The sequence below is a fragment of the Marmota marmota genome, unplaced genomic scaffold (assembly GCF_001458135.2).
Source record: "Marmota marmota marmota unplaced genomic scaffold, marMar, whole genome shotgun sequence".
NCBI lineage: Eukaryota > Metazoa > Chordata > Mammalia > Rodentia > Sciuridae > Marmota > Marmota marmota.
The window spans coordinates 428,002-440,254 of NW_026000205.1; the positions used below are offsets into that span (position 1 = coordinate 428,002).

At 54.7% G+C, this 12,253-nt stretch overlaps 2 protein-coding genes across 3 annotated transcripts in view; both read left to right on the forward strand.

The window, feature by feature from the left end:
- The window catches only part of Klk15 (kallikrein related peptidase 15), a 5,556-nt gene extending 3,396 nt beyond the window's left edge, over positions 1 to 2,160 (forward strand). For both annotated transcript variants that reach the window (XM_015497088.2, XM_048790448.1), the window contains exons 3-6: positions 152 to 302; positions 769 to 1,052; positions 1,147 to 1,283; positions 1,797 to 2,160. In XM_015497088.2, the coding sequence (XP_015352574.1) occupies positions 152 to 302; positions 769 to 1,052; positions 1,147 to 1,283; positions 1,797 to 1,949 (725 nt within the window). In that variant the 3' untranslated portion in view covers positions 1,950 to 2,160. The remainder of the gene's footprint in view (positions 1 to 151; positions 303 to 768; positions 1,053 to 1,146; positions 1,284 to 1,796) is intronic.
- Positions 2,161 to 3,441: 1,281 nt separating this feature from the next.
- On the forward strand, positions 3,442 to 7,415 carry Klk1 (kallikrein 1). Its single transcript, XM_015497089.2, has 5 exons — positions 3,442 to 3,591; positions 5,175 to 5,334; positions 6,158 to 6,444; positions 6,551 to 6,687; positions 7,209 to 7,415. Exons 1-5 carry the CDS (start codon positions 3,546 to 3,548, stop codon positions 7,362 to 7,364), a joined length of 786 nt encoding a protein of 261 aa, XP_015352575.1. The 5' UTR covers positions 3,442 to 3,545; the 3' UTR covers positions 7,365 to 7,415.
- Positions 7,416 to 12,253: the final 4,838 nt, after the last annotated feature.

Genomic DNA, 12,253 nt, shown 5'->3' on the forward strand with positions numbered 1-12,253 from the left:
CCCCAAAAAAAAAAAAAAAAAAAAAGAAAGAAAGAAAGAAAGAAAGAAAAGAAAAAAGAAAAGAAATTGACGTGGATGAAAAGGATGGAAGAAAGGCGTCGGGATGCGGAAGAGGCCAGGTCTCAAGGATCTTCTGCCCCTCCCCCACCAGCCCAGGATAGAGACAAGGCGCTGGAAGGAGAGGAGTGTGTGCCCCACTCCCAGCCATGGCAAGTGGCCCTCTTCGAGCGTGGGCGCTTCAACTGCGGGGCTTCCCTCATCTCCCCACGCTGGGTGCTCTCTGCTGCACACTGCCTCACCCGGTATGAAGGCGGGGCGTGGGGGCCTGCCGGGGCTCGGGGACAGGCGTGGGGGCTAGTTTTGGGGGAAGTACGCGCTGGTGCCTGGAGCTTTGGGTTGAACGGGGAAGAGGGTCCATATTCCTGGGTTCTGAAGGAGGAAGAAGCTGGAGGTCAGGGCTCTTAGGTCCCTGAAGGAGGAAAGAGGCTGGTAAGGCCCCATCTTTCTGGGGGGAAGAGTCTGGGGATCTGAGAATTCTAGATTCTGAGGCGGGAAGGTCTGAAAGCATGGAGGCTGAGTTCCAGGTGCGCCCAGGCTTTCAGACTCCCGGATCCCCGAGGGGCAGGAGCTGGAACCTTTTGGCCTCAGGCATATAGGTTCATAATGGCACCTGGAGATTCCCAAAGGGTCAGAGGATTCCAGGTTGCACACTCTTTGATCTCTCTGTCTACTCCTTACTGCACTTGCGGGTAACGACTCGCTGCACAGCTTCATGAGAGTGCGCCTGGGCGAGCACAATCTGCGCAAGCGTGATGGCCCCGAGCAACTGCGGATGGTTTCTCGCGTCATCCCCCACCCGCAGTACGAAGCACGCAGCCACCGCCATGACGTCATGTTGGTGCGGCTAGCCAGACCTGCGCGTCTGACCCCCCAGGTGCGCCCAGTGGCTCTGCCCACCCGTTGCCCCGACCCAGGAGAGGCCTGCAGGGTGTCTGGCTGGGGCCTGGTGTCCAACGAGGAGTCCGGGACCACAGGAAGCCCTGAGTCTCAAGGTGTGTGAAAGGATGGACCTATCCTCCAGGGCTCCTGGTAGAGGGGACAGGAGCCAAAATGCACTGTATGCTCCAAGTCTGCTGTCCTCCCCAGTGAGCCTCCCAGACACGCTGCATTGTGCCAACATCAGCATCATCTCGGACGCCTCTTGTAACAAGGACTACCCTGGACGCCTGACAAGCGCCATGGTGTGTGCAGGAGTGGAGGGCGGAGGAACCGACTCCTGCGAGGTCAGAGCACAGAGGGGCTAGGAGGTGGGAGAAAGCGGGTGGGTACGGGCTGGAAAGTTGGGACATCTTGGATTTTGTGTGATTGGAGCCATGAAGATGCTAGAGTTAAGTCTAGATGTGTGATAGTAAGAGTGGTTATAATACTGGTTAGGTTGGAGTTAGAGCTAAAGATGGAAATAGGGTTAGCTTGGGATAGCATGATTGGTGTGAGGATGGGGAAGAGTTTGGTTTGATTTGGATGGGAAATATGTTGGGGGCGAAGTGGGCTGGGATGGATTTGGAGAGGAAACATTAGATGTGGAGACTGGGAGTGAGTTGTGTTAGATGTGAGGATGGGCATGGGTTTGCTTTGATGGGTTGAGTTTCTTCAGGTTTAGCTGAGCAAGTGGGGCTGGGGGTGCCTGGGATGGAGTGGGTTGGATTGAGATTGCGAATGGTGATTAGGATGGGGATGGGGTGGCTCTGAATCCAGGAAGTTCCCTCTCAACTTGAGACTCCCCCTTCTACCCACAGGGTGACTCCGGGGGACCCCTGATCTGTAGAGGTGCTCTTCAGGGCATTGTGTCCTGGGGTGATGTCCCTTGTGACACCACCACCAAGCCTGGTGTCTATACCAAAGTCTGCCGCTACCTGGAGTGGATCAGGGAAACCATGAAGAGGAACTGACTAATTGGCCTACCTGACTGAGGGGAAGCCTCCAGTGCTGGCCAGCGGTCCCGTCCTGCCCTACTAGGCTACTGTGTCCCTGTCCTCCCCTGCACCTACTCTGTCCCTGTCTAAATCCCAGATGGTAGCCAAGGACTTGTCATGCCTGAAGCCAAAGCTGGTGTTCAAGGTCACCTGTTTAACACCAAGATTAGAGGTTGATTCACATTTATCTGTAGGAGTTTCTGTCACTTTCTTCTGCAGATGAAGGGAACTGGGAGCCAGAAGGTGCGGGTGGGGGACTCATAGAACACGGTTCCATCTCCAACCTGTCCCTCCAGTAGGTGAGAGGACATGGCTTCAAGCAGGGCTGCGTCCACTCAGCACATGTGAGCAGGTGCATGCTGTTGAACAGGGTCTCAACCTCACTCACCCTGGTCCTCCCATCTGTAAAATTCTGATGCTGATATCACTTGCCTCCTGGGGTGGTCGTGAGGATAAATTGAGGTCCTACTTATGAACTGATTAGAATAGTGTCTGGCATTGAGTAAATACTCTGTATCACCGAATCCCAGAGAGGGACCCCCACACACTAGGTCACCCAAAATGACTTCCTTATCTTAAAGATTTAGTTCAAGGTTTCCTGATGGTCTTGACAAAAAAAGGCAAACACCTCCTTTCCTTAATCAGATTCCTAGGGAGCAGAGGCTGGGACCCTGTGAGCTGTTTTGATTTTACCAAAGAGTCAAGATAACACTTTGGAAGCCTGTGGGTTTACCATTGAGGCCTCAGGAATCTCGTTCCTGGTTCTCTTCAGAGATCTCAAAATGTGATTTTTCAAGATCACGGGATGTGGAAGCACATGAACCTGGTTCTTGAGATCTAACTATTCTATTGGTGGAATGGGAGTGGAAGTTGGAATTTGTGGTGATAATCGTGACCCAGGAGGGTGGGTGGTTAATCCACATCTCTGGGGCTTCAGAGGACATGACCTTCAGGAGTGAAAGGGTCATTGTGATCCCAACACTGGGGACACACTGAACTTGGGAATGCTAGAGATCTTGCCCTGGGAGACCCTGGAAACTGTCCCTGTAACATGTACAAGTCCCCCTAATTTTTATTAAGGACCAAGTCTCAGGTCTAGGAGTGCAAGCCTCAGGGCAGTGTGAATGCCAAGACTTATATTTAAGGGAGAGCTAGCAGCTGAGAAGCTGCTCTCTGGGCTCTGAGTAGTGCCCTGTACCCCTGAGCAAGTCGTCCCCCCCCCCCCCCCCCCCCCCCCCCCCCNACTGCTGTCTGGAACCTCTCCCTGCCCATGACAGTGTCCAAAGTTCTGGCATCTCACAAATCTGAGTTTGAGTCTTGGGCCTGCCCCTCCTGGCCTCAGCCTGGGACTGCATCCAGTGTGATCCAGGGCACACAGGACAACAGGTGCAGGTTCTCCCTCCCCTTCCACAGGGGTGGGAAAGGGTAGCCCAGCCCGCCGCCAGGGGCAGGGCCTTGGCCAGCATCTGGGTGCCAGCAGGGCAGGGGCGGGGCTCTGGGGGCATTAGGGCTTTTAAAGGCTCCCCAAGGAGGTTCTTCAGCTCCTGCCTGCCTCTGGACACCTCTGTCATCATGTGGTTCCTGGTTCTGAGCCTCGCCCTATCTCTGGGGGGGACTGGTGAGACAGTGGGGGGCTGTGGAGGGTACCAGGGCCCTGACTCTCATGCTTCCCTCACCACTGTAAGTCCTTCCTCTCCTGCCCAGCACCCCAGCCTTGACCCTCCAGGCCACAGTCACCCTACACCAGGGATCAGGCGCTTCCTTTCTCTCCCAGTCCTCCACACTGTCACCTCCCTCACAGTTCCCTTCCCTCGAGGGGGAGGTCCCTGCTCCTTGCCACTTCCCCAGATCTTTCTCCTCTTCCCAAGTCCACAGCACATCTCTCTCTCTCTTTGGGGTTCTCCAACTCTTCCAGGGGATCTCTAGTCCCATACAGACCCTGGGACCCTGATTATCCCCTCTGACCCTCTCTCTCTCTCTCTGCAGTCCGATGGTCTGACTCCTGAATCCCCAGATCCCACCTCACCCAGTGACCCTCCCACCCAGCTGTCAGCAATCCATCTTGTCCTCCAGACCCTGACATCCCATCTCCTTTCCTCCCAAGTCTCCCAGATCCCACCAGACAACCTCGCTTCCCCCAGAACCCCACACAACACCCCAGTCTTCCCTCCCAGCATGGAAATCCAAGCCCTCCACCAGGGGCTCCTTTCCCTAAGAATTCCCATCGCTCCCCAAGCTCCAGCCTTTCCCCCCCAGGAGCAAAGCTCTGCTTCCTGGGACTCCACCCCCAGCTCCACACTACCTCCCTAGTCCAGCCATCCTGCCCTGACCTCCCCAAAGGACCACAATAACCACGATCCGTGATTCTGAAACCCTACATTGGCCGAGTCCTCCATCTCCACTTCACAGCCGTGTGGCCTTCTCTATGCCTGTCCCGGATGCCTCCAGATCCCCCAGCACCCTCAGCCCAGGAGAAGCAGAGCCCACCTCCCACCTCATCCCAGAACAACTGTCACCACTCCCTCCAGGGTCCCCATCCCAGTCCTGATGCAGCCTGTTCTCAGGACCATCAGAGGCCATTCTGCAACACAGGAAGGACCCTGAAACCTCACAGGAGCCTCCTCCAGCTTTAACCCTGCCCCTTCTTTTATCCTTCAACTTGGAAACCCCAAATTCTAACTCTTCAGCCCAGCTGGCCCCTTCCAGCCTGACCTGGTTCCCCATATCAGCCCCAGATTCCCCTGCCCAGATACACTGTCCTCTCAGACCTGGTTCCCTAACGCCTTCTCCTCTCCTGAACCTCAAAAGCCCAACGCAGGCCCTGCTTCCCCAGCCTAGGAGCCCCTAAACACCTCAAGTTCTTCTTCCAGCTTCTGATTCTCCTGGGACTCCTTTATGGAATCCCTCCTCTGGACACTCTCCTCCCACCCCTCAGCCCAAGACCCCAAGTGGCCTGACCTCCAGACCCACGCCTGCCTCTTGTCTTGCTGCCTTCTCCTTCACTCCTGGGGCCAGCTCTGCTCTCAGAGAATGAGGACTAGCCATCCACTCACAAGCTCAGGGGTGACTCTTGAATTTGGGTCCTTTCCCCAAAGCACTTGGCTGCGTCCCCAGGTCCCCAGTCCTGACCCTCTACCCCCATGTCCCTTCCAACCTTCAGCACAGTTCCCTCTAAGCCTCGTCCCCCAATCCTTCCAACAGGCGCTGCGCCCCCCGTGCAGTCTCGGATCATCGGTGGCTGGAAGTGTGAGAAGCATTCCCAGCCCTGGCAGGTGGCCGTGTACCACTACAGCAGCTTCCAGTGCGGGGGCGTCCTGGTGCACCCCCAGTGGGTGCTCACAGCTGCCCACTGCATCAGCAAGTGGGTACCAGCAGGGGCTGGGGAAAAGGAGTCTCGCCCCCCAGAACTGGGCAGCCAGGGCCATTCCCAGGGTGACCTCAGGCAAAGTTGGGCCAGGAGAGTGCTGGCTTTGCAAGGAGGAGCAGAGCTGGGACTGAAGACCCTGTCCCCACTGTGGCTGTCTCTCAGTACTTGGCTCTGTGTGTGTCTCTTTCTCTCCATGCAGGGCTGGGGTCTGGCCTCTGTCTTCCTTTCTTCTCTGTCTCTGAGTCTCTGCCACCATCTCAGGCACTGCATGTCTCCACCCCTCTCTCTTTCTCTGGGTCTCTGGCTCACTCCTCTCCCCCATCACTACTGGCCCCATTCCCAGGGGGACCCTGAGAAAAAGCAGGCATGCACCCCAACCTGTGTGCCTGGGAGGGGGCTTCCCGCTCTGCCCTGCTTCTCCTGTGTGATCATCAGTCCCCTCTGGGGGAGACACAGGGAAGGGCTGAACTGGAGCTGGGGGGGGTGGGCAACTGAGGGAGGAGGAAGAGCGGGGAGGGCGGGGGCAGGGGTGACCTTGGGCTCTGTGCCCAGCTGCCTGCCCTGCTGGGGACCCTGGCCAGCTGCTGCAGCTGAGCCGCTCCCAGGCCTCCCCCCTCTCTCTCAGCTCACCCACTTCCTCTCTGCTCCCTGTTCTCTCTCTTTAACCCTGCACCCGTCTCCCACCTTCTCAATTCGCTCTCCTTCCTCTTCCCTTTGGCTGTCCCTGTCCCCGGCTTTTCTCCTCACTTTCTCTCTTTGGGGACCCTCCCCGTGCTCCCGCCCCTCCTCTCCTCACTCCTTCCATCCTTTCCCCCAGCAATTACCAGCTGTGGTTGGGTCGCCCCAACCTGTTTGACGATGAAGACTTGGCTCAGTATGCCCAAGTCAGTGACAGCTTCCCACACCCGCAATTCAACCTGAGCCTCCTGAAGAACCACACCCGCCTCCCCGATGAGGATTACAGCCACGACCTGATGCTGCTCCGCCTGTCGGAGCCCGTGCAGATCACCGATGCTGTGAAGGTCCTGGAGCTGCCCACCCAGGAGCCAGAAGTGGGGAGCACCTGCCTTGCCTCGGGCTGGGGCAGCATAGAACCAGACAAGTGTGCGTTTGGCTAGACGGTGCAGCCTGGAGCTGGACGCCTGTGGGAGGGAGAGGGTGAGGAGCCAGCTGGGATCCGGCCACAGCCCTTTCTCTCCTTGGCCTGCAGATGTGTACCCAGATGATCTCCAGTGCGTGGACCTTGAAATCCTGTCTAATGAAGAGTGTGACAAAGCCCATTCCCAGAAGGTGACAGACACCATGCTGTGCGCTGGGCACTTGAAAGGTGGCAAAGACACCTGTGTGGTGAGCCAGCCCCTCCCCCGGGGTGTGGGAGGGCTGGGGTCTGAGCTCTTCCGATTCTGAACTGGGGTCTGATAGCTAAGTGTGCATCGCTCCTCTGCTGCCCAGCTGCAGCCCCTGCTCCAGAGCCTCAGCCTCCCCCACAACCACTCCAGGCCCCGCCCTCACCTTGCCCTCCACACGGAGTCCCCCCTGGTCCTCTGCAGGTGTGGATGTCTAGTTAGAAAGTTCCCTGGAGAGCGAGCTCCAGGACACACACCCCCAGTGTCTCCTAGCTGCACCTACTGCTTCCTTGCCGCCAGGTCTGCAGGCACTGTCCTCCTGGACCATGCGTGTGCCCCCCCCCCCCCCGTGCAGGAGACAGACTCTATGTCCCCTTGGCCAGCAGTCTGTCCCTCTGTTGGAGCCCCTGCCCGCCTTCTTCCACGAGTGGGCTCTGGAATCCCCAGGTCTGAGAGCTGGCTTGTAGCTGGAACCCAGGCCCTGGAGACCCTTCTCACCCCCTCTCCCTCTCATATTCCCAGGGTGACTCGGGAGGCCCACTGGTCTGCAATGGTGAGCTCCAGGGTGTCACGTCATGGGGCCATGTCCCATGTGGCAGTCCCAATATGCCTGGTATCTACACCAAAATATTTTCGCATATGACTTGGATAAATGACACCATAGAGAACAACCCTTGAATGTCCCACGTTGTGTCCTAGTCTCAGTAAAACTGAATATGCATCAAATGAGCATAAAGTTCTGGCATGATTTGGCCTTCCAGATGTTGGGTGGGCACCTCCACGCTCAGGAGCCATAGAGCAAAAGTTAGAACTTCCCCATGGGTCCCAGTCTTTCGAGCAGTCATGAGCAGGCAGGGGACAGAAAGGGGCCCTGACCAAGGTACACCAACAGGCAGGGGAAGGCTCAGACCCCAAAGGGCAAATCAGGAGCACAGCCATTAGTTAGTTCATGCTGGGCCTGACCCTAACCTGGGAGGGCAGGTGCGGCCACGGAGAGTCAGACAGGGAGAGGCTGGAGAGCCTCAGGTTTTATTGTGGCAGGAATCCAGGAGGGGCAGTGGGATGCGCTCCTAGGGAGGGACCTGTTGCGCAGAAGGGTGAGGCTATACCAAATGCAGGGCAGTGGGTGTCCCTGGGAGCAAGAGCGGACGTCCACATATCAGGTGGAGCTGGACCTCTGGGAGGGGAGTTCCGATGTGTACTGCCAGGGCTGAGAGGATGGCCAGAGCAGGCTGGGCACCAGGGGCGGGGCTACTCAAATGGCCACACTTCTGGGGCTTGGCAGGACAAGGTGGACCAATCAGAGCGGCAAAACCCCAGGACTTCCACGGCGGGGGGCCTTAAGAAGACCCAGCGGGTGGAGACAGAGCCGCAAAGGGTGGACCCTAGAACAGGGGGCAGGGCTTGCCCTTGTCTTCGGAGGGCAGGTGGCCTGCGGTCATCGAGCGAGGCCTCCTGGGAGGTCTCATCTCTGGAAAGTGGCCACGCTGCACAGGCCGGCCTGGCACCCAACAGCCGTTACCAGTGACCTGAGAAGCTTGGGTGTTACTACTTGGAGGAACGTAGGCGACCGTCCTTGCTGGCACTTAGGCGGGGCAGGTCCAGGACCTGGCACGAGCGCCTCAGCGGACACTGCTGCGAGGCCCACCGGCGACTGCTGACCGGCCGCTCCAAGGAGGACGTGTAGCGGCTCCATACGCCCACTTGGTTTAAGTAGGACAAGATTCCTGGGAGAGGGGGCTGGGTGGGTGCTGGACTCTGGGCTCCATCCTAGGCCCGCCACCTCCCTCGAGGCCAGCTGCCTCTGGTTCTCCCTGGGCTCCACCCTCTGCCCTGCCAACGCCCTGCACTTCTTTCAGAGCCTTGCGCTTACCTGCCCACAGCATCAGGGCGCTGGCACACCAGCACAGGTAGAAGGTCACCATGTAGGATACCTGTGGCCTTGGGCGCAATATCTGGCAGTTGACTACAAAAAGCGTCAGGCTGAGGAAAATCAGGAGCCCTGCACTGGGGTGGGGCCAGAGATGGCAGGAGGCTGGACAGTGACCCCCAGGAATCACGGTGGGAGAAGAGAGAGGGACTTCCTCTCCCACCCTCTAGGACAAGCAAAGAAACGGGCATGCTTGCACACAGGACAGACTGACACCTGGAGGGAGGGAGAAAGACAGTGGCAAAGAAGGAATTCACACACGCGGCTGACAGAAAGAACAGGCTGAAATACACACAAGGTTTGGGCCCAAGAGACACCCCAAGGCCAGCAGACAGCGAGCCTCGTCAAGGCAGGAGGTTGGGGGGCACCCTCTACCCTGCCACTCACCAATGCTGATGCTGAGGGAGCTGAAGACCAAGTCCAGCTTGCTCAGGCGGCGGAAGAGCGGTCGGAAGGAGAGGCTCATGGAGAGGAGGAGGAGGAGGCACAGGGCCATGGCCAGCATCATGAGGCCCTTACTCATGTGAATGAGAACTAGAGAAGTGGTGACAAGTACCCACAGTCACCCCCAGACACTCAGGCCACCTTCCAAAGCATCACACTGACACCCATAAGCAGCCCAATAGGCACCCTAGGTCTGATCACAGATAGCCTCAAAATCACCCCTAGAAACTCCAGAATAACTGCACTCTCAAAATTCACCTTCAGAGAATCTCCAGAGACACCCCCAATCCTAAGATCCTCCCCCAGAAACTCCTGGGAGACCTCCACCCTCAGTCACTTCCAGGATACATCTGGAGGCCCTGTAGCCCATGCAGGGTAACTGACCGGTGACCTGGCCCATGTCAGGACACTTGTGCCTCCTGCAGTTGGTCCAGAAGCCCAGGTAACCAGTGTAGGAGCCCTGCAAGTAGGCCATCTGCCCATCCACCACGCTGAACACCATCAGGGCAGAGAGAACGATGAAGACGAGAGACCAGCCCCGCAGGATGAACTTGCGGTCCTCCTCCCAGGAGAGCTGGGCTGCTGGGGCAGAAGAGAGTTCTGGGGGCTGGATCTTCTCCATCACTTTCTTGTATCCTAGTCTCCATTCCCAACCCAAACCAAGCTCACCTTTCATCCCAGTCTGAATCCCCTCCCATCCCCCCGACCCACAACCACCCCCCCCACTTAACCCATACCACAACCACAGCCTCATCGCCGACTGTTCCTGTCCCATCCCCATCTCTACACTACCAGCAGCTTATCCCACTCACATTATCCTCCCCTTCCTAACCCCTAGCATAGCCCCATCCCCACCTCCAGTTCCAGACACATCCCCATTCCCATCGCTAACTCTGATGCCAATCCCATAACCCCATCCTAAGCTCCAGCCTGCTTGTGTCCAACCCCATTCTCAGGTCCCTGTTCCCCAAACTCCAGCTCCGACTCTGCTCTCAATCGCATCCGCTTATCTCCATCCCTCCTCCAAACCCCAGGCCAGGGCACTATGATACCAGTTTCAAGGTGTGTTCCTGAGGGCAAGAACCATGGGGTCCAAAAGGGACCCAGATGCTGTACTGCTCCTGCCCCAGATGCTTTTGATCCTACCAACCTTCCCTGTGCCATTCCAGTCCCACCTCCCATGAGTGGGCAGTCCTGGTGAGAAGCTGGTGGGAGGCAGGTGGGCTTGGCACTGCTAGGCTGAGATGGGAGCACTAGCAGTGCCGCTTCTATGATTCCACTTCAGACTCACAAACTGGGGCAGAGAGCAGAGAAATAACAGCTGTAATGGAAGCAGACTGCTGTTGACCTTCACAGATCCACACCCAAAGACCTGGAATTGTCAGGGGCAAAACTGCCTGACTGGACTTTCCACTAGCTGAGGTCTCACAGCAGTGTGCCCAAGGAAAGGAAGACAGATCACCGTGTGTGTGTGTGTGTGTGTGTGTGTGTGTGTGTGTGTGAGAGAGAGAGAGAGAGAGAGATGTTAAATAATGGTTGTATGGATGGAGACACAGATATAAAGACAGAGATATATCTGCAGATTTTTTTCTTCTTATCTCCCCTTGTATAAATTGTATTTTGCCTTTTCTAAATGAAATCAATTCTTACTTTCCCTTTTATACGAAGAAAAAGTCTATACTAGAATTATGAAAATACTGCTGGCAGTATTTTCTGAAAATAAACATCAATATCCTTTTTAAAAAGTCATTTCTACTTAGTTCAGAATTTCTAATAAATTACCAAATGAATATTATAAAAAAGAACTAGAAACAAACAAACATAAAAGTCACTGCAACGTGATGTTTGGCCTAGGCAAAATAATCATACTAATAGTTTATTCTCTCAACAAACACTTATTGAACAATGCCATGTGCTAAAACTTCTGCCAAATGCTAGAAATAGAACTAAAAGTCAGACAGTTTAACCCCAGCCCTTAGGGAGCTCACGAGGAATCAGAAAGGCAGGCATTACACCAAAAATCACACAAGTATATCAAGAGCAAATGTGATAAATGCTGACAGCTGAACTAATCTAAATGTCCAACAGCAGGGGATTGGTTGAGAACACAACAGTCCAGCAGTGGGCAGCAAAGTCTGATGGTCCTCTACTTATGCTCTGGAACAAAAGCTGGATAGAGCAGAAGCTGAACCCTAACTGAGCAAGAGCAGGCCTAGAGTGAAGGCTTTATTACCAGGTTGCCTCACTTCTCAGTGGCCATATGACTGAGTGCTGACGAATGGGGTATGAATACAAGTGTTTCAAGCTCTAAAAGGGAAGGTCTTATAATTTCCCTTCTCTCTTTCCCTGGATGGAATGTGAACAGGATAAAGGGTTAAGCAGACATATGGAGGGTAAAGTAAAAAGACAGAAGGAACCCTGCACCAGGACTCACAGGGGAAAGAAAGAATTCTTCATAATATAAACCACTGTTACTTCATTTGAGACCCTGTTCCAGATGCCAAACAGATCTCTCAACAATCCACAACAGAAGACCACATTTCACTGATTGCAAAATGCACATTTTTTTGACATTTTTTAACCCTCCTGAAATTGGAATGCATCATATATCATCAATAGTATCTCAAAATCACCTTTGGTTATTTTTTTATTACAATATCGAAGAATGCCACCTAGATGCTCTGTGAAACACAATGTTATATAGTCATCAAAATCTACTAACAGGCCGGGCGTGGTGGTGCACGCCTGTAATCCCAGTGGCTCAGGAGGCTGAGGCAAGAGGATTGCAAGTTCAAAGCCAGCCTCAGCAACTTAGCAAGGCTGTAAGCAACTCAATGAGACACCATCTCTAAATAAAATATAAAAAAGAGCTGTGGTGTGGCTCAGTGGTTAAGAGCCCCTGGGTTCAATCCCTGGTAAAAAAAAAAAAAAAGAAAAGAAAAAAAGAAAAAGAAAAGAAAAGAAAAAGAAAGAAAGAAAAGAAAAAGAAAAAAAAATCTACTATCTAATAACAGGGGGCTGGAGAGGTGGCTCAGTGGGAGAGCACTTGCCTTGCATGCATGATTCCCTGGATTCCATCCTCAGCACCTCAAAGAGGGGGAAAAAAATCTAATGACATGGATATTCATGTAAATAAAGACATTTAAAAGTTTGTGGTTCTTTTTTTTTTTTTTTTTTTTTTTTTTTTTTTTTT